The sequence below is a fragment of the Lutra lutra genome, chromosome 12 (assembly GCF_902655055.1).
Source record: "Lutra lutra chromosome 12, mLutLut1.2, whole genome shotgun sequence".
Classification (NCBI taxonomy): Eukaryota; Metazoa; Chordata; class Mammalia; order Carnivora; family Mustelidae; genus Lutra; species Lutra lutra.
Window position 1 is genome coordinate 58,185,124 of NC_062289.1, and position 26,030 is coordinate 58,211,153.

Consider the following 26,030-nt stretch of genomic DNA (forward strand, 5'->3'; position numbering starts at 1 on the left):
TCTTCTCGATGCCACTGAGCATACATCTTTGTGTAATAAGTAACTTTAGCACAAAAACAATAGGAATAATAATTCAAAAGAGGAATCCGTTAATCTCTCTGAATTCAGCAACCAGGGTCTTCCAGTTGAACACTGACCTAAATGCTGTTATAGTTGGGGATACCTGAATGTGCCGTAAATCAGGGTTTTAAAAATCAGATCTAGGTAAGTGGAACAGGTTGGTTTATTTTTCTAGGTACCAAAGGGAAAATGTCAAATGTGTGCATCAGGCTTCAGTGATGAAATACAAGTTTTCTCGCCACCAAATCTTTCTCGCTCTTAAACCCCTTTCTGTTCACGAAATAGGTCTTAGATGGGGTCTCAGGAAGGAGCTCTTCTTCAGCTCAGATGCACTGTATGCCATGCCCAGCCTGAGCGAGAGTCAGTGAGGGGCCCAGCTTCCTCCTGGAGCCAAAGACTGATGTTGAACCAGACTTGGTCCCCTCCGAAGGACCATCGTCTCTGGCTACTGACATCATGCTAAGGAAATAGAGAACAGTTGTCCCCTCAAAAAAGGCCGGAACCTTCGGGACAGTGTATTCTGTCATAGAAGCACATTTGACTATAGGTAAAAACTGGAAAGTGAGGTAAATTATCATAGTTGGAGAAAAACTTAGTAACAAATGATACAGGTGTTTCATTAAAATAGGAAGCACGGCTGGCTCGTTTTTGCAGGAGAGAAGAGAAAACAGGTTGAATACTGTAGATGTTGTACATGAATATGCTATGGGTTCAGATTATTTTCAGGTTCTCTTTATCTATTAGGCAAATATACCACACCATCAATGACTGGGAATTGCTAACATCATCGTTTTCTGCCGGGAGTCATGGCAGTTGGCATCATTAAAGCATTCTTCTGGTCCCAGTCTTTGCCTCTCCTTTTCATTCCCCTGACAACCATTTTCAACCTTCTTGAACTAGCCTTTCCTTTCTGTTTTCCCCACCTTTGTTCAGAATCTAGCCCTTTTGGTCCCTTACCTCTTGATCAGTCCTTTAAAAAAAAAAAATTATTAACATATAATGTATTATCTGCTTCAGGGGTACAGGTCTGTGAATCATCAGTCTTACACAATTCATAGCACTCACCCTAGCACATTCCCTCTCCCCGACCCCCCAGCAACCCTCAGTTTGTTTTGTAAGATTAAGAGTCTCACGGTTTGTGTCCCTCCCTGGTCCCATCTTGTTTCATTTTTTTGATTAGCCCTTTATTTTTATCAGAGTCATCTGCCTAAAATCTAGACTGATAAATACAGCTTTCCTCAACAGTGATCAAAATTTTAATTGTTTAAAATTAGAAATGTAATATTGCTCTCTGAAAGAATATTTTAAGTACAAAAGTATTCAACATAATATCATTGCTTCCCAATTTCACTTTTCAGAGTTAACAACTGGGTATATGACCTTCCAAAATTTTACAAGGTAGAAGTTATAGGGCAAGCAATCTCTATTTATGAATAGAGATCGATAAAATTTAATAAATGCTAGCAAACCCAGCATTTTTTACAAGAATAATATGCCATATAAGAAACTATCTCACATCATTAAAAAAAAATACCAAAAGGATTGACATTCTAAATACAAAAGTTAAACTGCCAGAACACTATAAGAAAAATAAGGAAGATATTTCTATAATGATCTTACTAAGCTTGACATAAGACCTGGAAGTTATATTTTAAAAGATTGACAGATCTACCTTCATAAAAATTTAAACTTCTGAACAACAAAAGATAGCACTAGGAAAGTCTAAATACAGACAGAAGACTTGAAGAAATTATTTTCAAAATTTATAACAGTGGATGGGCTGTTGGGCACATTAAACTGACCTGATACAGATTGCTAAGAAATGGACAAAGCGTTCCATTAGAAAAACTGGACAAAGAATAAGAGGAGGCAACTCATAGGAAAAAAATCCAAGTAGCATTTAAGTGAAAAGATACCTATCCTACCTTACTAATGATTCAGAAAGGAAATAAAGCAAGTGCTACAAAAAGTTTAGGTTTGTATAATATGTGTTAAACAGTGATGTAGGCAAATGCACGTGTGCATAGACTGTTGATGGAAACATACATGTTGTATCTCTTACATAGGCAAATTGAGGGAACCTATCAAAATTTAAACATTGCATATCAAACCTATTTCTAGAAGTTTATCAGCCAGTAATAGTCCCCAATACAAAGGGGTGTATATATATATATATATATATATATATATATATCCAAATATTTTCATTGTACCTCACTAACTCTATATGGCTCTTGATTGCCTAGTAAGTAAACTCCAGACTCCTGGCCATGTTCCCATCAACAAGCTTTGGGAACAAAAAGGGAAAAAATATATATACATATATATTTTTCCATAATATATATGATATACATAAATATTTTAAAATAAATATAATATATAATACATAATATATTTACTATATTATATATAATGTAAATATTATCTAGATATATATTTAATATATGATATATATATAATGTAAATGTTATATGTATATTTATAAAAGAGAGAAAGAGGAAAACCAAGAAAGAGACTCTTAACTATAGAGAGCAAATTGATGGTTACCAGAAGGGAATTGGGTAGGGGATGGGTTAAATAACTGATGGGAATTAAGGAGGGCACTTGTCATCATGAGCACTGGGTGATGTATGGAAGTGTTGAATCACTCTATTGTACACCTGAAACTCATATTAAACTGTATGTTCACTAACTGGAATTTAAATTTATATGGAGGGAGGGAGTGTAAAAGGTACGGGGAGAAGACAGAAGTATAAAAGGTACTATCCCTTCTCTACTAGAAGTAACAGTACTGACAACAACTAATGATAGAATGAAATAAGTACCAAAAGCAAACCACTTTAATGTGTGAGGAGCATAAAATGCAGTGTTGTGGGCACATAGCAAAGTAGAATATTCTGGATTTCTCAACAGATGGGGACATTCAGTAGTTAAAGACACCCGAAGGTCCTGGGCCTGGATAACTGGGCTCAACTAAGCACTACTGACTGAGATAGGGAAGAGTGTAGAAAGGAGTAGAATTTAGGGGCCATGTCCAGAAGTTTCATTTCAGTATTCAAGGCCTGCCATGATCTAATTCCAACTCATTTATTACTGCATCTCCCAATATTTTTCTCCTGGAACTTAATGAGCTACATATATGGAATATTCTTTTCTCTGAAAACCTTCTGAACTATCACACCACCTGTTTTGGCTTATTTCCTTCTTTCCTCCTAATGCTCTCTCTCCTGTCTCTTCCTGTGGGACTTCTGCCTCTCTTTCAGTTTTTTTATCTAAATATTGTATTTTTCTCTGAAGTATCCTAGGTTCTTCCTCCCCAGAAATCAGATTTCATTATTCCTTCCTCTGATTCCTTGGCTCTCCGTTAAAGGACTGTATTTAACACTAGCTGAAATTCCAATAAACTCACACTCCCTAGAAGATTTTTAATCCCTTTCTGGCCAAAAATTGCATGTTATTCTATTTTGGTTCTTTATGAATCTTTTGGTTCAGAACTTGAAACTATAAGTATAGGAAGTGAAGGTAATTTGAGAAAATTTCAGGCATCTATGTATGAATCAGAAATCATCCAATATAAGCAACAGTTGACCCCATCTCACCTAAATGTAATCCCCCCCTATGTTGTTTGCATGTCAGTTTGCTTTTGACTTGGGACATCCCATAAAATTGCATATGCCCAATGTGGAACATCAGCGTTTTGGGTTTTTTTTTAAGATTTTATTTATTTATTTGGGAGAGAGATAAAGAGATCACAAGTGAGGGGGAGAGAAGGGGAAGAGGGAGAGAGAGAAGCAGACTCCGCATTGAGCAGGAAACCCGATGCGGGACTAGACCCTAGGACTCTGGGATCATGACCTGAGCTGAAGGCAGATACTTAAGGACTGAGCCACCCAGGCCCCCTGTCAGTGTTCTTCACACAGACTGCATCAAAATTGCCTTGGCCCTCAGCCAGCGATCCAGTGCAAGTGTGGAAGCAGTCCCAAACTTTCCTTCTGGGAGTTTCCTGCTGCTTTACTATAGTCTGGCACTTGGTAGGCTCTTAATGAACAAATGAAAAAATAAATGCCAAAAGGACATGGTACATTTGGGTCTGAGCATAGGGGCGTTTCTCTGTGTCCTTTAGAGCAACTGCTCAGATAATATGTAAATGGAGCCTCCACTCTCCCACAGACAGTGGATTCTAGAGTGGATTGCTCCTGTTCCTGAGGAGCGGGGTTTTTTATTCCTGATATTTTGGAATGGTTTTGAAAGGGGTCAGTGGGCTCTGGGTGGCTTTGAGAGGGATTGATGACCTTTCTGGCATTTTGTATCTGTATATATACAACATACTTGGTTGTTAGGGATTTGTTCAAAGAGAGGGAGAAGGGGGCACCTGGATGGCTCAGTCAGCTGAGCATCCCACTCTTGTTTTAACTCAGGTCATGATCTCAGGGTTGTGAGATCGAGCCCCACATCAGGCTTCATGCTCAGCATGGAGTCTGCTTGAGATTCTCTCCCTCCCTCTCCTTCTACCCCTTCCCCTGCCACTCACTCTCACACACACACACTCTCTCAAATAAATAAACAAAATCTTTTAAAAATAGTGAGGGAGAGGGTCCATAATTGTTATGAGTGCATGCATTAGTGTGTATGTGCATTTTTAGGGGTCGGGGAGAGAGGATCTATTAATCTTAGCAAATTCTCAAAGGTGAGTAAAAGACCTGTGACGGAGCCCCCGTCCAGCTTATCCTGCATGACCATGGCGATAGGTGAATACCAAGCTATCCGCCCCTGTGGAGCAACAGGTCCCTTACTCCAGCATTTGCTTTCTGCTCTATGGTCAGAGTGGATGCCCCGACAGCCGACTTGCTCTAGCAAGAGCACGTGTGAGCACATGCGCACACCTCTTCTCCCCAGGAGCTTTTTGAGGAAAATGTATAGTCAATGCCAAATATGTACAGATCGCTATGGGGTCAGAAAGAAGAGTAAGACATCAGTCCCTCCTCAGAAAGGAAGATGCATTTAGGTGAACAGTTCCACTTCCTTTGGCATATTTAAGCTATGATTTCAGACCATGCGAGAGCGTTCACAGCACACCACGATGTCTCGCCAAGTGAGCTGTACGAACACAGCCACAACACCAGGCATTCAGCTGAGCCATTGATGGTTAGGCCTCATCCTGGAAGCTTTGCGGAGAAGGAAATGGGAACTCTGGCTTCAGACATGGCGGGCGGACACACTTTGTTCCAGTCTTGCCTCAACTCCCAGCATCTTTGAAAGCATTTCCTTCTTCAGACACTTTTTCTTTTTCTCTTTCTTTCTTTCTTTCTTTCTCTTTCTTTCTTTCTTTCTTTCTTTCTTTCTTTCTTTCTTTCTTTCTTTCTTTCTTTCTTTCTTTCTTTTCTTCCTTTTGATTTCCATGACAGCTCTCTCTGTTGGCTTTTCTGGTTCATTTGTTGGTTTCTCCTCCTCCATCACTGATTATATTAAATGTCAGTGTTCTCTCTCAAATCTTTTCCCCAGCGACCTCACCCATTCCTAAACCATAATATTGCAATGCTGATCACCCACACATCTCTATTTCTGGGCCAGACCTCTCCAGTCCCAGCCTGATACCGTGCACACTATGTCCACAAGCCAGCAGTTCGTTTCCCCGCTTTCGTTCCATCCCTTTCAACAAGCGGGGCTATCTTTTGCTTAAGCCCCAAATATGGAAACTATCCTGCATTCCTCCAACCCCCCCCCATTCACTTGATCACTGACTTCTGTCCGTTTTGACTCTCAAATATGCCAATTCTTTCCATTTACTGCTCTCTTCGCTGTGCTCACCTTATTCCCAACCATGGCACTGTCAGAGGTGCTGAAGGTTCCCCCGTGGTCTCTGTGGTGGTTCCTGGTGGCCTCCCTGCCTCCCCTAACTGCCTCCATCCAACAAACCACTTCTCCCCCTGGCAGCTAATGTGGTCTTTTCATAAGGGAAATTAGATCCTTTGGTTTTCATGCTTTAAAATGTTCCAAGGCTCCCCATTGGATGCATCCATGCTTCTTATCTTAGGGTACAGAGCACTGTGTGGTATGGCCTGTGCCCACTTCGACCCTGGTCGAAGGACTACACTCACCTCGCTTGCTGGGCCACAGTCACACAGGCCTTCTTTCTGTCCACTAACTGTGTGCAGGAAACTCCTGCTTCACGGCCTTGGTTCTTGCTGTTTTTTCCCAAACTCTTGGCATGGCAGGCTCTCTCACAAAGTTCAAGTCTCCTCAGGTTTTTTTAAAGATTTTATTTATTTATTGGAGAGAATGAGACAGAGATAGAGAGAGCAGGAGCAGAGAGGAGAGGGAGAAGTAGACTCCCCACTAAGCAGGGTGCCTGATGCAGGACTCGATCCCAGGACTCCAGGATCATGACCTGAGCCAAAGGCAGTCGTTTAACCAGCTGAGCCACCCAGGCACCCCCAGTCTCCTCAGATTAACTGTCAGCCCCTCAGTGGCCCTTTCCACAATCATTCCCAGTGGCTGAGCATGTAGCCCTCTCTGCCTACAATATTCTTTGTCTTAGCACTGTGTTTATTTCATCTACTGAATTTTAGTATTTTCAAATTCTTAATTTACTTTCTGCATCTCTCCCAGCTCCACCCACTGTGGTCCAGATGCCGAGCTACCTGCAGACAGGGCCTGTGTCCACCCACTGACCACAGTGCTTGTGGTGTCAGTGTCCACCCCATCAATATTCCAATGGAATGACTGAATCTGAGCAGGGAGAGAAAGCAGGTCATAGATGGTGCTATCACCTTCCAGGCAGGTGAATGATTATGAGCCAAAGAATGTCAGAAAAGTCCAGTGTTTGTGGTACACAAAATCCTATCCCCTGACCAGGGCAGAAGGTGATATAATGGCCTTGTGTCAAGTATTCCGAGATACGTTGTAAATCTTAAACCCCAAGGTAGGGAGTTTGGATTTTGTCTTCTATACAAGTGTGTCCCATTAAAGTTTTTAGTAAGGCAGTGAGATGAACAAGGACTGTACCTAGCCCTGGTGGGCTGTGCTCATCCTCATTTACAAAGACTATATCATAGGTGTTGAATTGTGTCTCTACTTCGCCATCAGCCTGTTACCTCTTCCAGGACAGGTCTCATGTCTTCCCCACCATGTGAGATTCCCAGCTCAGAGCACCGAGCTTGGGTCACCGGAGGCAGGCAATGAATGTGTTTAGAATGGGTGAATGAATGAATAAATGAATAAATAAACTTTGGGGAGCAAAAATGCTATCACAGCTTAGACCTACCCTCTCTGAACCACCCTTTTCTCTAGAAGCGTCAGAATGAGGACTAAGTAGACAGCGAAGCACATGGTGGTGCCAATGCTGAAGTCCCTCCCAGAGCAGCAGGTGGGAGACGCTGTCTTGTCTCTTGACTCAGAGTAACCTTGTGAGGGAAATCGGCTAGAGGGTTAACAGCAGATATGCCACCTAATTCTGAGAGTGGTGTGCCTGTAGTGGTTAATATATACAGCAAACATTTTCTTGCCAAAGCTTAGATGATTCAATCTAAATAATCTCGCAGAGAGGTCCCCCTAATTATAATGACATGGTATAAATGTAAGAAGAAAGAATGTCAATTATCACTCCGTATAATAACAGTGTTAGTGTTCATGCACATAAATTATAAGGAAGTTTACCTATTTAAAAGCAAGAAAAGTGCTCAGTTTTGCAATTTAAAACTTTTGATATGGCACATTTAAAAATTATGTCATTACAACCAGTAGAAGTTCATAATCACCACTAAAATGCGTGCTCGTGAATAGTTGATGAACTACTTACACTAAAATTCTTTAAAAAATCACTTGAAAGGGCAAATTTAAAGACATCTATGATATATTTATTTTCACACATTCCAGACTCATCCAATGTGCTTTGAACACCTGTTTAGTGGCAAACATATGAGAACCTTCTAGAGCAACATTCCCAGAAATGGCAGCTCCTAGTCCCGCACAGTGATTTACATATAAATTTTAGTAAACGAAAATTAAATAAAATGCTCAGGGCCTCAGTCTCACGAGCCACATTGCAAGGGCTCTGTCACCACTTGTGGCTGGTGGCTACCGTGAGAGTTCAGAGTAGAACATTTCTATCATGACAGAAAGTCCTGTCGGACAGCATGGCTCTGAAGAAAAAGAAGTAAATACGACTGTTCATGAGCACCACGGTCATACCATCAGGAGCTCCTGATGCGTGTCTGGGATTTATTGTGAGAGCAGATATCTTTGCCTACCCTGATGAAAACATTTAAAAGCATTCTTGTTCCCAGTAGACAATACTCCTATTCAGTGCAGAATCAAACTGGCCCCTGGATGAGAGATGAGGCCTTACCCTTGTACGGTCCTTATCTGTTTAAACTAGTTGTACATTTTGTGATGTTGTTTTAAGCCAACTGTAATGTAGTTTTTCCAAAGTGACATTTTGAAAGCAAACAACTTCAAGGTATTAGCTTAAATCTGAACTCATCCTTTATGTTCTAATCTACTGGCTTTCAGTTCCTCTGTCTATAAAAGTAATAACTCAAAGCAGTTTTGGCTGAGTTCCTGAGCCCCTTCACTGGATCCAGGATTTGAAGCGTCTAAGTGAGTAGAAGAGCTTATCATGAAGCATCTGACAGTGCATACATCACAGGGGTTTATTGGATAAAGATGTGATCCCGGTGCACCTGCTCCAGACATGTTATCGCTTTCTTATTCTCCTGCAGATCACCTACAAAGCAGTCAGTTCCTTTGACCCTGAAATAGACTTATCCAATCAAAGTGGAAGAGTTTCAAAACTGGGGAATGAAACCCATTTTCTGTTCTTTGGACTGTATCCGGGGACCACGTACTCCTTTACCATCCGAGCCAGCACCGCTAAGGGGTTTGGACCTCCAGCCACAAATCAGTTCACCACCAAAATATCAGGTATTATACCTTTGTGAGTTATGTCTTTCATCAGAGGTGGCGTTTTTGTACCTTTTCATCCCCATTGTCAAGGATACAAAGTTCATCCCGACTGACCCATTGTATTCAGATGAGCACTTGGGCATATGTGCAAATCCAACTCATGGAATGGAATAAGATACTGCAAATACTTATAATTTAGAAGCTTAAGATCCTGCTGCATTGGCAAGTAGCCACGTTGTGTCATTTTGCATTGGAGGACCTGAGCATGAGTGAGGGTTCTGGTCTGCGTGTTCCTACCCCCTTCACAGTACAAGTTTCTAGAGCAGCACCATTGGAAAGATCTCTGCGGTGAGCCATGAATGATTGAGTGCTCAGTGGAAAGACAGCATTATATGCAGTCTGCTTCCAGAAGGATTAGCCTTCACCGGGACCTTTACCGTTCGTAGTTGCACGTCCTCTGCGATGACAGAGGGGTGGTCCCAGACACTTAAAGCCTCCAGCTTTTTGCTGGTAGAAACTCAGTTATGCCATCCAACCAAAGACATAATTTGAGAAGTAGTTCTGGGCATGTGCAACTGTGCAGAAAATGTCTTTGTGCTTCAGACTAGAGGAAATGGAGTTGCCATCTGCTGTGGGATATATAATAGCAATGAACACAATTCCATGGACATTTCCTTTTTCCATTTTCCCCCTTTGGGTATGAGTGGTGAAGTGTTTGAGTTTTGACCTTGCCTGTTTTGGGTAGGGGAAGATGAGCAGGAAGCTGGTGAGGGGAATAACTCTAGCTAAGTAATATGTAGCTTTATTTTATCTATTGTCCCTCATTTCTAATTTTTGGGAAGTTTTTGCTTAGAATCAGAGGCAGGCTTACAAGAATACTATAGGGGTGTGTGGATGGCTGAGTAGGTTATGCATCTGCTTTTAGCTCAGCTCATGATCCTGGGGTCCTGGGATCGAGCTCCATATCGGGGCATGGGTTCCCTACTCAGTGGGGAGTCACTTCTCCCTCTCCCTCTGCCCTTCTCTCTGCTTGTGTGCTCTCTCTCTCAAATAAATAAATAAAATCTTAAAAAAAAGTACTATAAGCACTCAATTAGGTTTTGAGGGAGGGAGGTTTGGAATTTTGTTTTTAAGCAACTATAACTTGAGGGGAAATTTTTCATCATATAAGATTTTGTTTATGAGCACAAACTCAACTTGAAGTTCGACATACACTTGATATTTCATAGCAAACATTAGATAATAACAATATGGAGAGTTGGAAGAAGAGGAAGATGCCCTTGTGAGGTTAGGAAAATGCCATTTAGTCCTACATCTCTGGAGACCACTAGACTTGGAATCAGAAAATCTGGCTTCTAGTTGTAATTTCTTTGCACACCCTCTCTGATCTTGATCAAGTGCACTGATAATCTAGATGCAATTAATATGATAGAATCTGGTGCTTTAACTTATGATGGAGACTGAAGAGGAAATGTGTGCCAGTATGTGTATCCCTAAGCCTTCTTTGTTTTGGTAGTTTTCCCCCTATGTAAACCATATTTCAAAGAGTATTATCTTAAAGAAGATGTTCTTTTAGAAAAAAGAATTCATTTTTACCATTTCTTGTTATACAAAAATTCTGGTTGATCTGACTGTGACCACTGTTAGCCTACCAAGTTCCTATAGTTCTATCCAAAAACAAAGACAGTTGACATTTTTGTTAGCCTGCACAGACTCATCAAGAATAACTATTTGATTTTTATAGTTCAAGGAAAATTACAGTTTATGGGCCCCAATTTTCTACTTTCATGGACCTCAGAGAAAGAACTATTCTCTATACAAAATGTAATTCTGTGTTACAAATCAGAGTTAATTTTTAATAGAATTGGAGTTAATTTTTAATGCTGAGAAAATCCAATAAATGGAAATGAGATGTAACCCATGCCTTTTACATAAAAGCTTTTTATATGTAAGAGATTTAAAAAACTATATTTGTAAAAAAAAAAAAAAAAATGATCACTAGCGTTCTCATCAGTCACCTACACCTGTGGTTCTTAAAAAGACCATGTGCCCCCCACATCACAGCTTTGATCCATCTAGTCCATGGCAATGACAAAATTATTGAAGAACTCTATCATTATCTTCACATGAGAAGACTAAACAATCTAGATAACAAAGAATGCCAGAAAATAGACTTGGAAATAGGATTCTCTTGAAGTGGGGGAAAAGAATGAACATTGGTAGAATTATACTTACCTGACGCTTTTTATTTTCTCTTTCAATTCCCTAGATATTTCAAATAACCCTAGAGGGTAATTTCTCCTATTTTGAAAGAAGGGTAAACTGAAGATCCAGAGATAATTCGTGAACCTAAGCTCTTACACTGATTAAAACAAAACAACAGAAAGTCAAACCAAGCCTTCCTTACTCCAATTCCTGTATCTTTTCCACCTTCCTGCTCTCCCTGACAGCCCATTCATGGTCACTAATTTCAATAAGCCTCTCTGGCTTCTACAGTCTTCTTCAGATCTCTAGATGGATCTGTGGCATACACAAGAGTTTTCCATCTTGATTTTGATGGGAGAGCTATAATATTCAGTTTTATGATCCTAGTGATTATTTCTTAAATATTCATTTAAAGCTATTTGTAAAGAAAAGCATACCTACCGAGAAGTATACACATTGTAAGTGCCCAACTTGATGTATGTTCTCAAGCTAACCTACACCCATTCAGCAAGAATGCAAATCAAGAGACAGACTATTAGTACCACCTCACAAGCCCCCTCATACTCTCTCCCAACTTGAACTCGGGATCAAAGAAGTTGACATATACTGGTTTTAGCAGCAGTTCCTAATATTCTGTATAAAGTATATACACAGAGGCCACCCATGGTTGGTTCATAGCTGTAGTTGAAGTGCACTGTGTTCTTAATGTTCTTTCCAAACAGAACTAGGAGGAAAACCGAAAAGATCGATCAGAAATAACGAATCTCCCATCACACATTTTTCCCCCCAGCGCCCTCTATGCCGGCTTATGAGCTCGAGACCCCTTTGAATCAAACGGACAACACAGTGACAGTCATGCTGAAACCAGCACAGAGCCGAGGCGCGCCTGTCAGGTACTGAGTAGAGGAGGGGTGGGCTGGCTCCAGAGACACAGACACTAACATCACACTGATGAATTTCTTGACCGTGTTTTCTAGGGATTTGCTACAAACATCAGTCAGCATGTAAACCCATTTCTTTATTAGCTCTAATTAAAAGAAATGACTCAGGAAAGGGAACGTGCTTTGATGTGGGGTGATCAAGTATTGTGTACAGAGTTTGATTCTGATGCAAGTGGGTTGTTCTTTGAAGATAAGCAACAAAAGCCTTAGTCTTTTGGGAGGTGGCTTTGAGTCTAACAAGTAAGTGCTTGCTGCAATTTTGTTACCCAAGGGCCAATGACATTTTTATCTTGAGCTCTCATCTTTCAATGGACCTTTGGGTTTTTTCCGCCTGTTTGTTTGTTTACCTGGGGTTTTTAAAAGTCAGTTAACTTCTGGGAAATTGGCTGATTTCTCCATTGAATATGCGGTGTAACTTTTTTTTTTTTTAAAGAAACAGATGATTGGAAAGAGCATTGTGAAGTCTTTATTCGAACATATTTAAGTTTATTACCAACATGTAGGCCCTATTTCTCATTCTGTGGTGATTTATATAGCTAAGAAATTACAAAGTGTAACTTTTACAGTGAATGAATAAAATAAATTTATTCTTCCTAGAAAGGAGCAAAGGAATGCCTGAATAACTCTTGAGTATGAACTTGTCATAAGCTCATTAATCTATATAAACGAAATTTCTACTTGTTTCAGAGGGATTTAGATATTCTGTACCATCAGAATAGATTCCCTTCAAAATAACCTATTATTTTGAATAGCGTACCCTGAGGAAACGTTTACATTCCCATTTAGACCTCTGTAGGGTTTGTTTCCGTACTCCTGGTGTAGAATTTTACTCTATTAACCTTTTGAAACCTGGCTCTATTTGATCATGTTTTCACAACAGTATCATAGACAATCAGTTGGACTTCTTTCTACATCATAAGATACGTACAAGTTTCATTTCACAGAGTTAGCAATAAAAACAGAACAGCATTCTTTTATAGGCAAGTCCAATTAGGGTGGAATCACAGAAATTTTTATTTGAAAAATGTAAAAAATTTTAGGAGACAATTTCTAGTTCACTCTGTTGACTTGACATAGTAGGAAGGGATTTTCATGTCAGGGATTGAGGACTGCCCTCCATAAGTGCGGTCTGTGAGAACACTATGAAATGTGTGAAAGCCCTACTCCAAATTTAAGATATAATTACTACTAGAAAAACGTAGCCGCTGACACTACCTAGGCCCTTTGTGCTGACTTCTGCGCAGTCAGAAGTCAGGAGTTACCCCAATCCGAATGACCCAAGACACATGCTCATTAGACAGCTGGCCGAGATCCAAGTGTATCTGTGGCCCTGGGTTAGACTTTTTTCACTCCAGAAAGTTGAAGGCTTATTAGATGAAAACTGATGCTCTGACCATGGCCGTGGGAGCATCATTTTCTTGTGACTCGTTTAAGAATCGCCTAGACTCAGCAATGCGGGCTGTTAGGACAGGAGTCCATGTTCTCCTACCGAAGCATCAGGATAAAATGAAAGCATACAGGCCACTCACTTTCAAGGCCTCCAAATGGAAGGGATCTGAAATCCTAACCTTCCCAACGCACATAAACTCCTTTTCATCTTCTGTTCTTATTACCTCTTTCCTTCAAACACTTTCAATCAGATTTTCATCCATATAATTGGTTCTCTGTATAGGACTTTCCAAGTCTGAGTTTTCAAATGATATTCCTTTGGGTCATCTATATCAGCCCCGTTCCCAATTCTCCGTTCCTTACTTTTTTTAAAGTGCCTCTTGCATCCACACTACCGTTCGTATTTTCTAAACATGCCTTTGTTTAAACAAGGCATTATCTTCTTGTTTTCTTTTATACCTTTCTAGTTGTTTTTGGAGACTGGAGACTTATCAGTTGGTTAATTGTATATATCCTCAGGCTTTTTATTCTTATGTTATAAAAATATACCTTCGAGTGCTTGTCAGAGTGTCCAAAATACATGGCTTCACCACGTTTCACATCATTTCTTGAAGTCCAGTCTCTAACTCTGCTAACATTTCAGTTTCTGTTAACACACCCTCCTTTACAACTGTCATGATGCCCTATTTCCAAGCTAACCATAGCTCCACTTCGATTAAACACCGTCTTGTTATTGGCCAAACATTCCTTGAATTTGCCAGGGTTACTTTTCATCATCTCTATGATAACTTCTTCCACAATATTAACATCTTGAAATTCATAAACATACCATTTATGTTCATCATCTAAATCCATGCTAGAATCAAGATCGGTTCTTATGGGAAACTATTCAGTAGGCGGTACAGGCAAACCCACTACACATACCACCTTATCTGGAAGGATACGTATCTTAAATGTGTAAATTTTATTGGCACAAAATTGAGAATGGAAATTATCGTGACTCCACCTTTCAAAAAGTTGTGTGTTTTTGTTGTTGTTGGGGTTTGGGTTTTTTTGTTTTGGTTTGGTTTGGTTTGTTTTTTTTGTGTTTTTTTGCAGGAAAGTGAATGTTCTTTTCAAGGGATTTGGTCTTACAGTACAACATAATGGGACTGATTATCTATTGAGTAGATGCAAGACCAATATAGCTAGAAAGACTAGTGTGGAAAAAAGTGTCCGTAATACTTTCAAACTAAATGAGGTATATGAAAATTTTCAATTTCATTTAATGTTTAGAGAAATAAGAACTCTGATTAGGGAATCATGGGGACCTAAAATATAAAGCCATAATGTAGATTAAAACATTTGAACACATCTGGAAATTTGCAAAATGCACATGTAATCAAACTGCAATACAAGAAGGCTTTTCCTAAATGATAAGATAAATACTAGAAGAAGGAGGGAAATGGAAGTGAACATCTGTTTGCTTTCCTGGATTTTGCCCAGTATTATATGCTCAAAAATACTGTCATTGTGTGATTTCCAAAGCCAATTCTTTCAATTGATTTGATTTTTCTTTAATCCATAATCATTGGTGTTAAAAATTCAGTCCCACTTCATTTACGCACTTCGCCGAGGAAGGTGGTTTTGCATTGATTCCACTACAGACACTCAGCTTGCTTAATGCAGATTCTTAAAATTGCGCTAAACTCTCAATGTAAATGATTGCTGTCTTTTTATTGATCAGCACATCAGCACTGTCACATAAAATGATTTAAATCCTGAGATGGCCAAGAAGAACACAAATTCCGTCATTCTAGCTAGTAAACCAGCACCTAGGACAGAATTTTAATGTCTGTTCATGGATTCAATTTTTTTTCTTTAATAAGACAGGGGAAAGCTTAATTTTCTTTTTCTCATTTAGAATCCCCTCATTTCTCTCTCTTCTCTCCACTGTTCATTACACGCAGAGAAAATCCTTGTAATTTACCAGTAAAATACCAGCTCTAAATAAAGAATGAGTTTTACACAAGCTATGTGCTTTTCTTGCACTAACAAAAATTCTCTCCATGACTTTACTCTTTTGCTGTATGTACTGTGTGCCAGTTTCTCTCCTTAATGATGTTTTATACCTTCTCATGGTCTACAGCGCAAGACCTCATCACATCGGTGTGCCTTAGGTGATGGTGTTTTCAAATGACTCCCATTTTTGTTCTTTAGGCATTGTTGCTTCAATTTATTCATAAATGTTTTGGAGCTATATGTCTTCTTAATTAAAACTCAGGGCTTGAATATGTTAATTAAACATTCTGATATTCATTTCAGTGAAATGTTAGAAAATTACCATTTTAAGTACTCATTCTTTGATTCATTCATTCAGGAGAAACTACCGAGTGGGGAAAACATCTATTTAGAGGTCTGTCCATGGGGATGGGAGGTGGGCAACAGAGCAACCAGAACAGTAAAGCAGATGCCTAAATGTGAGAATACGCTTTGAATGGATGGCAGCCCCCTTGTTCTTCTAACAAGGGCAGTCCTAATTATTTTGATGCTGTTCTTATTCTGCCATTGGTAACTTCTTATACTATGGTTATCTTTGCAATGAACACTTCCTCAACAGTTATATTTAAAAAACAATTTGCAATGTGGTGCCTGGGTGGCTCAGTTGTTAAGCATCTGCCTTTGGCTCAGGTCATGATCCCATGGGGCTCCCTGCTCAGCAGGATGCCTGCTTCTCCCACTCCCACTCCCCCTGCCTCTGTTCCTTTTCTTTCTGTCTCTCTCTGTGTCAAATAAATAAATAAAATCTGAAAAAAAAAAACAAAAAACAATTTGCAAATAGTTCTGGTTGCAGGGATCAGGGCCACAATCTTAAAGCAAGTAGGAACTTCACTACATTATGAATGGGGAAGAGATGAGGTCATAAGGAAGGGATGAAAGAAATATTTTGCCTTATTTTTTTTAAAGCACATGTTGCGTGAGCCTGGTGATGGGTATTATGGAGGGCATGTATTACATGGAGCCCTGAGTGTGGTGCATAAACAATGAATGCTGGAACACTGAAAAGAAATAAAATAAAATAAAATAAAATGAAAAAAAGATTTCAAATGAGACAGGGAATATTTTCTGTTAGTAAAAGGCAGGCATAAATGTTTTTATTCATCCAAAACACTTTTGATTTAAAAAAAAAAAGACGTGTACCATATAAAAACTTCAGTTTCATGCATAAATCAAGGATTTATTTATTTTTATATAATATATTCGGCTTTTTATAAAAAGATTTCACCTTGAATTCATTGCCGCGGTAGACTTGACAAATGTGTGCTGTTTTCATTTACTCCTCTTTGTCACTTTTCCCTTTATGCTGCTTTGCCTTAGGTAGGTAGCCAGAAAAACGTGTATGGATCTTAAAGCCTCATTGTTCACTTCTAGTATTTCCTCATTTATCCAAACTACTCATCAAATATTCTTTTGTAACAAATCAGATAAAAAATTAAACATGCATTAAAGGATGCTATTTTTTTCTCGTCACTGAGCTCTTTGTCCTTTGAAAACTCTATGCTGTGTTCTTAGACCAAGGTGAAGGACAGGTTTTCATTCCGTTGTGGATAAATAGTCAGTAAAGCAATTATATTTATCTTAAGAAAATTTATTAAACTTCCTAAAAATGTCTGATTTGATCCTGGAGCCATACGGAAGACCAGATTTGTTCTTTTTTTGTGGCCATCAGCTTGCACTCACGTTCCCAGCTGGTTGTCACACAGAAGTTTTTATTAAAGGGATTTAGCAGAAGAATGTCAGGGAGTCTGTGAAAACTGACACCTCGGATGGGACAGTGAAACAGATCTTTTGACAGGAGAAGCAAAGAAAGAGATCATTATAATTAATGAGTGATAGGAGACAATCGTGTGTTTGGTTTTAAGAAGTATCCTGCAGAAATTACACTGTTAGCATATAATTAATTATGGTTTAGGAAGTTTCATATTAGGAAGTATGGACCAGATATTAATTTTTGAAAAGTTCTTTTAAGGCAACAGCAATCCATTTGCCTACCGTCAGTAAGTCCAAGGAAAGACATTTTCACTCCGTGCATACCACCAGCTTGGTCATACCGTTCTCTTCTGCTTCATGCAAGGAGCCTGTAAGCAAATCAACATTATGAGGTTCTTGTGAGGATTAAAAGAGGTAGTTTTTTTTTTTTTTAAACACTCCAAACTGTACTTCACACCTACTAACTGCTGTTTAAGTGTTTTTCCTTACAGCAGCCCTTTCAAACTGTGTCAGTAGGTAGTTGGTGTTGTTTCTTTTCATAGAACTAACTCTGGCCCTCTCGCTTTTCCTTTGTCTCATTTTTTTTTTTAAATCTGATAGCACAAAAAAAAAGTCTTACTTTTACACGAAAAATAAAGGATTTAATCATTGTCTCTATCAATAAAATCCATAAATAATAGAATTCCAATAAATTCTGTTATCTCTACTATATTTTGAAATTGGATTGCATCTGGCTACCTATTTACTTCTGCATTTGCAAGTTTTTGGGAATTGATGTTATAAATAGGTAACGAACCTTTCTCTGCCCCAATTCTGTAGTATAGCTCTTTAAAAGGGTTAGATGTTTCCCTGCTGGCTTCTGAATCATTAGCTATTATGGTTATTTCTACTGAATAAACTTAACCATAGAACAAAAGGAAACCGATCTTCTGTTTATAACCATTCTGAAAGTGAAATTCATAACCTGACACCAGATTATGGGCAGTTGGTGATACACGGAACTTGGCTCAGTGAAGTCTAATGTTCTCTTCACCACTGAAGAATCTGATTCTTCTTCCCATTTCTTAAAAAATATCTGTATGTGTACTTGTGATTCAGGTACCATCTTATGGTCATTTAATCATTATGATTATGTTAGAATTTATTCCCTAGATTCTAAAAATTATCTTTTTCATCAGAACAGTTTTGTCCAAAAATTTGATCTTGGGTCAGAGGAACCAGTTAAATCATGATTTGCAAATGTTTTTTATTACTTTTTCCCCAGAAGTTTATGCCTTTATTTTATTTTCTTGTTGGAATGACAATATTATTCTGAGAAAGGAAAAATGATCATGTTTTCCTTTCCCACAATGCAGAATTTACCTTAAGACCCAAAGATCCTGTAATATAAATTTAAAGTAATATAATTTTAAATTAGCTATTATAAGTAAATGTATAATTTCCATATCTAAGCAGTGCTTTGCTGTAAATTACATAGAAACTGCAGAATCTGTCAATAATCAAGAACATTGTACCCTGAGTCCCAAGATAGCATCAGGTGTCATGCATGGCCTTTTAGGTAGGCAAGCAGAATCACTCTTTCCTCCTTTGGCATATTCTAAGGAAGTAAGAATAATATTCAAATAACCACTTTGTTTCATGGGTCACATAAATTGTGGACTTAACTTTTAAAATGAGACCCAGGATATAGAGAAGGGACATACTCGGAAGTTAAATAAACCTGGTTTCGAACCCCAGCTCTCTCAATGATGAGCTATGTGACTGTTACCCATTTCTTAACATCTCTAAGCCTCATCTTTGCAGAGCAAGGTAATATCACCTTATCTCAGGAAACTGTGAGGATTACAGTTATTAAGTACTCACTAGGTTTTGGGCACTGAGCTGAGTACTGGGGACACAGAGGAACCTGTTATGGGCTCTCTTCGGGGGTTCGCAATCAGGATGGGAGGGACCAGCAGGTCATCTGGTCCCCTACTGCATGGATGAGGACTGGCACAGAAAGGCCGGGGGAGGGGTTGTACCCGGGAAGGTCAGGTAAGACTTCAGAGAAGCGGCTCCAATGCCTAGGAGCTGAATCTTGCAGATGGAGATTGTCCAAGAAACGTATGTCCTGGGGAGGTATTTGCAGAGGAGATGAAGTGTTTGTGGCAGGGAATAAATAATGAGTGAGACGTTCCAAAAGGGCAGGGAGGACTGAGCAAGTCAGCCTGACCTGGGGATGAGAAGAGTGTTACAATTAGAGTGAGCAGAACAGGCCGGGGGTGGGGCGGGGGTAGTGTGGAGACGGGCAGGGAGCCACAAGAGAGATCTGGCTAGATTGGGCAGCCTCCTGCTTCATGCCAAGGAGTAGAGAGGTAGCCTTTCGGCAGTGAGTAATCACTCAAGAGCTTTAGGCAAGGAAAAAAATGTAAGGAAGATCAGCCCTGCAGTGAGGGAGGGGTTAGGCAGGGACAGTGCCCAGGACAGCTTCAGAGGAAGTGCGGCTGGTTGGTGTGCTGAGCCCCTCCCACGGTTCCTTTTCGCTGGGCCCTGTTCAGACATCACTAACCTTTAGGCATGAAGGGAAGGGATCGTCTAAGGGCCACATGCTAATTTTTATTAGAGACAGGATTTAAAGGAATCAAAACCATTTAGTCCTTTTTAGAGGGAAAAACATCTTGACTAACCACAGCAACTAGTGATAGTAACTGCTTAGAGTATTGTTAAGTGGACACTAGGACACTAGAAACTGAAAGCCCATCTTAGCAATGATTCTCTATCTAGGAATTTATTGGAAGTTACAATTTGTATACATATTTTTAAATCTCCATTTTCCTAAGCAGTAGAAACATGGCATTATCAGCCCCTCCTTGCTGAGAAGCTTCTGGATCTTTCTCTTTCTGCTCCTTTCTACCTTCCTTTTACTGCGTCACCCTAATCCCTTTGCCCTGAACCTGCGCTAGCTGCTTTTGTGATGATTATAATTTGTACTAGGTTGTGTCTGCAAGGCCTGTTGAAGGGACACAGTGGTGTCTTTGCCTACTGACATCCGGAGTGCAAAGCCTTCTCTGAGCACCCACTAAACAGCCTGCTTAGTGGATGGTTGGGGCCAGTTCTTGGCCAGGGCCAGGGAAGACCCAAGTGTCTGATCGTACACTGTCTTGTTTCTGCTATGCCAGAAGGAACGCATGCTTCTCTCGGAAAAACTAGGTACCTGAGATTGGAACTACAGATTACATGAAAGCCTTCAAATACGGTAGAAGCCATGAAAGCCTTCATGTACAGTAGAAGCCAAAAGTTACGCATGACCATCTCTCTGGAGATGAGAGCAGGTAGTGCTGCCCATTCCCCGACCCACACTGACCAGCTGCCCTGAAACCATCCATCAGGGTGATGGAAGTAGACATGCAGGTTGATCTCATTTTCCACTGACGGTAGAGAAGGTTACATGCTGCTCTCCCCCCAAATATCTGGATCATCTATCTGTGTTAACAGTGGAATAATTTACAAGTAGTCTTACTTGTAAGCCTTATATAACTTACTTGTAACCCAGAGCCCCAGAAAGTTGCAAATGCCTTGAACTGAACACTGCATCGCCTTAGTTATGAATCTTGAAGCCACTATGACCTTTGCTCTCAGGAACTACTAGGTCTTCCTGACACAGGTGTTGATTCCAAGAGATTTAAGGGATGAATTTCTAGAGGTATTCTGAGCTAAGACTGCAAGCCTTTGGGAGTGAAGATTTTGGAAATTTTGACAAAGACTAATTGATTTGCCTATAGATGCCTCACTTTTACTTTTTTAAAGGGCTAAAATCACATATATATGGGAGAAAAGATCCCAAGTTCTAAGAGGCTGATCGAGGCACGTGTGAGGCAGAGAGGGCAAGCCAGCCCAGTGTGTTGCTTAAAGTCACAGACTTTCAGAGCTGAGGTGTAGCCCCGAGAGGATCTGACCACTTTCTGGTTGTGACAGCGCTTTTGTTCGTTGTGGAGACACAGCCATATCATGAGTGTGGTCTTCCATCATTTTCTTCAGCAGAACATTTCTCCCACCAGCACATATAAGTACGTTCAAGGTGATTGTTGATGGCGAGAACACTAAAGCCAACAAAAATTCTGACATGCCTTCTGTTTCATCAAAAATGATTTCGTTAAGTATATAGTCGTTTGATAGTCATTTGTATTTGGCTTTCAGCTACTTAATTAATACTTATTTTGTCAGCCTGTATGGTAGCAGAACCATCGGGAGCACTGGGAGTTTTCCCATTATCGGCACATCGCTTTTGTGTGGTTCCCTGTGTCCCAGTTCTTCTCTGCTTTGACCCAAAAGTGTTTTCCTGACCACTGTCGGTGCAAATGTTTTCTGCTCATTGAGAAGCCATAAGACCTCTCTGCAGTCATTCACGTCTAATTAAGCGTCTGACTCTTTTTTTTTTTAAGATTTTATTTATTTATTTGACAGAGATCACAAGTAGGCAGAGAGGCAGACAGAGAGAGAGAGGAGGAGGCAGGTTCCCTGCTGAGCAGAGAGCCCGATGTGGGGCTCGATCCCAGGACACTGGGACCATGACCTCAGCCGAAGGCAGAAGCTTTAACCCACTGAGCCACCCAGGCGCCCCGTTCACGTCTAATTAAAATTCTTGCCCTTTGTCACATTGCAAAGTGTTAGAGGAAACTTCACAGTTGACATTGTGCTATCATTTGGTCCTTCCTCATTCGTTTACCAAATACCTACTGAGCACTTTTATGTTCAAGTCACTGTGCTAAGATGGTGTCAAGCTGGAGAGAAAAGTCCAGAGTACTCCAAGAGCATCTGACAGAGGACGAAATCTCACCCGGGGATCAGGGTACATTGTTTAGGCTGAAACCCAAAAGAGAAGTAGAAAGTAGCCAGTGAGGGGCTGAATGCAGGTTTAGGTCTGCCCAAGAAATGAACAACCTGGAGAAAAGCCTGGAAGAAGAGAAAGTGAAGCGATATAAACAGGGGTCATCTTAGTAAATATAATTAAAAACACACACATAGTAAATGAGGTTTGACCAGCACTCGGGAATATTAATTAGATTTATGCATTTAATGCTGAAAGTGAGCATTTTTCCTAGGCTAATCATTATGTAAAATGCATGTAAATGTAACAGGAACTGCAGAAGGATCACAAAATGATTTTCATAACTTAGTTCCTGAATATCATTCAGTACCTCAAACCTAATTAAGTGTGCAATAAATGTTTATTGAATTAAACCTCATCTTTTTCTTGTGAGCAAAAGTAATTATCACTGAAACTTCTATAGATAAGAAGCCAACGGACTGAAATCTCTTTTTAAGTAGTTGGACGTATCGGAACAAGAAGGATTTTAAATTCATATTTTCATCCTTAAATAAAAGTTAAATACCATGTCCGGTCCATATGGGACAGAAGCATGAAAGACTACCCAACCTTTACCCTTGAATCAATTTGTCATTTTTTTTTTTAATTAGAAGAAAAATTCAGAAAAGCTACTTCAAGTAAGCCATTACTCCAAATTCAGTTTCCATCAGGAAGGTCCCTATAATCATGCACGTCTGTCCTGACTCCTACGGAAGCTATCATGCTTCTCACTTCTCAAGATCACTGACCCCCACCCTCCAACCTTTTTTCCTTCATTTCCATCCTCCCATCATTGTCTTAGTTCATACTTTTGCCTTTCTTGGTTCTCCAGTCCCCTGTGCACAATGTGGCTGCCAGGATCTTTCGCTCTCCTGGTTCATAGTCCGTCAGGGTTTCACCACTGCCCTCAGCATATGTCCAGACTTTGTTTAATGTGGGTGGGTCTATATTCAGTCACTTCCTGGATCATCCTCCCCTTCGGGCCATCCTAAAAAGGTGTAAATATACGCTCAGCGCTGAGAATATGCCAGGTTGCAGTTGATGTGTTTTTAGGATGGAACCTTCTTTCTTCTTCCCTCCTCTGCTCACCCACAACCCCCACCACGCGCAAATGATGGGACTCTAGGATTTTTAAGGGGCAGAGATATGATTGCATTTGCACATTAGATCAATCACTAGGGCAGGGCCAGAGAGGAAGGATAATTGACCCATAAGTGTCAATTCCTGGCAAAAAACTAACAGGTCGTCTAGGTGGGTGCTTCGGTGCTGTTGCCCGCATCAAATACAGCGGCTCTCCAGTGGGAGGAGACTTGAAGCTGCTTCCATGGTACACTCGGAGTTTTCTCCAAATGACTGAAGTTTTACATAGAGCGTGTGGAATCTGATGTCGCTAATGTAAATCATTCTAGGACTTCCATCTAATTAAAAGAACACTCGCCATGGACCAGAATCCTTGGGTTTGTGACCTTGGGCTATCCTGTGAACTTTGGGGCCTTCTTTAGTTCTAAAACTGGAAACCAGCACAGCTCCACCTGTCTCACAGCCTCGTCAGGAAGATTAATTCCGGCGGAAGTAAACTTTTGTCTTTGTAAACTGTTGTGCTCAAAAAGGGTGAAACTATGATATCCGGATCTGCTTAACAAAGCATGTTGGCTAGATTGCTATTTAGCCTGGATTCCTTTCTTCCCTGCTTTTGATAATAAACGTCAGATTTCTAATCATCAGTGTCCTTTAACATTTGTGCCCATATACTGTGATTATCACTTAAATAGGATCTGTGTTCTAGGGGTGCATGGGTGGCTCAGTCAGTTAAGCCTCCCACCTCTTGGTTTCAACTCAGGTTATGGTCTCAGTGTTGCAGACAGAGCCCTGCATTGGGCTCCATGCTCAGTGAGGACGGAGTCCACTTGAGGTTCCCTCTCTCCTTCTTCCTTTGCCCCTCCCCCTGTCGCACTCTCTCCTTCTCTAGACAAATAAAATCTTAAGAAACTATTAAATATATAGTGGGCTCTATGTCCTAAAGGTAACCCATATTTTGATAGCAATTTTATGGAAGTTGTAAGAACTGTGTGTGTGGTGTTAATACTGTACATCCATTCCATAAAATCATCAAAGTTTCAGAAGAACTTGTGTTCCGTCAACCACTATGGGATGGAGTAGTTACAAATAACAGCTCTTTCCTGGAAAGGAAGGCACAAAGGTATTCAGAATCATAAACAATGCAGCTAACCACCGCAGGGAGTTTGATGGTTTTGGTGCATTAAATCCTGGTGCATGTTCGCACTCTAACCTTGGGCAAATCCTGTAACTTTTCTGAGTTCCATTCCCCTCATCAATCAGATATGAGTAATAATCTACCTTAGAGGACAGCTGAGAGAATTAATAACAGTCAGCAAAGCACTCAGCATCTTATCTAACACAGATGTTATCTGCTCAACGTAGGAAAGCTTTTCTTATTTATCATTGATCTATTCTGGCCTGTAATGACGGCAGTAACATTAACTAAATAATGTGGTGGCCCCTTTTCTTCTGCCCATGTCTTGAGAAATTTTCTAGGTCCTACTATAATATTCCTGAACTTCAGTTATGATCTGAGCTGTCTGTCATGCAAGAATAATAAGGATGATAATAAAAATTAATAATCATTGTGACTTGGACTGAGTGAGTAGCTTATCGTGCGCTGAGCTGACACTCAGTCCTTTATGAAATGGTTTCTAACCCGTCAAGAGCAGACATCCTCGTCAGATGCCAGCATCCTCATGCACAGGGTGCTAAGGTCCTGGGAGGTGAACAGCAGCACTCCTCCTGCACAGATCCATGTGACGAGTGAAGCCACGTGCATGTCAGGCATGTGCTCCCTCTCAGGAGCATCCTCTCTGCTCCTCAGCCCGCAGACCTCCTCCCTGCAGACCTTCCCGGGAGAGAACCAGCCTGGTTATGCCTTCCTTGACAGACATGGGCCACATCGCAAATTAATATCCTCTCTTCATTGTCTCTTCTGATATTAAGAAAACATGTTAATTATACCTTTGATTTTAGATTGTAATGATTGGAATCTTTGGGGTCTATCCCTGTTCTTCTTAAAGGTTAGGAGGGTTTTTTCCCTTGGTTTCTTCATTATTATTTTGAAACCAACTTTTTCCCCCCTTTTTTTTGGTGAAGCCCAACTCCCATTACAATTTACTCATTGTTTAAGAGTATACTTTTGAGTACTCGAAGGACTTGGATTAAACAAAGTTGTTTCAGTATATTGGATTGTTTTAATCAAATTAATCAGTCTTTTTTTGTTGTTGATATGTATGTTCTTTTTCATTTCCCCATTCTTTTAAATATTTTTATTTATTTTATTTGAGAGAGAGACAGTGAGAGAGAGCATGAGCGAGGAGAAGATCAGAGAGAGAAGCAGACTCCCCGTGGAGCTGGGAGCCCGATGCGGGACTCGATCCCGGGACTCTGGGATCATGACCTGAGCCGAAGGCAGTCGTCCAACCAACTGAGCCACCCAGGCGTCCCTCATTTCCCCATTCTTAATAGTCTCCAGAGAATGAAGAAAAAAAGACACCAGTTCTTTTGAAATGCTTATTAGTGGCTTTTTAGTTGCTCCCTCTTATTTCTTGAAGAAATGTGAACTACAAGAGCGTCATAAATTTGGGGCTAAATTGTTCTTTTGTCAGTGCTTGAACCTTTTGAAAGGTCCTATCTGGTGCTAAAATTCTTTAAGGAAAAGAGTTCTAAACATCCGACTTCCAACCTAATTTTTTTTCCTTTTTTTTCATTGGAATACACATAATCACAAAGACCAAAATGTCATTCAATGGTAAAACTTCAATTTTTATATTACTATATTGGGCTTGGGTTTTTTTTTTATTACTTATTACAGCTGAATTGCAACAGTGTGTGTTAAAAAAGGGTGCTAAATCTCTTATTACCACCAC

General features: G+C 40.1%; 1 protein-coding gene across 11 annotated transcripts in view; it reads left to right on the forward strand.

Annotated features, from left to right (window-relative positions):
* Positions 1–26,030, forward strand: part of PTPRM (protein tyrosine phosphatase receptor type M) — an 801,682-nt gene that overhangs the window by 502,098 nt on the left and 273,554 nt on the right. For all 11 annotated transcript variants that reach the window (XM_047696721.1, XM_047696710.1, XM_047696714.1 and 8 more), the window contains 2 exons: positions 8,781–8,982; positions 11,960–12,062. In XM_047696721.1, coding sequence (XP_047552677.1) covers positions 8,781–8,982; positions 11,960–12,062 — 305 coding nt within the window. The remainder of the gene's footprint in view (positions 1–8,780; positions 8,983–11,959; positions 12,063–26,030) is intronic.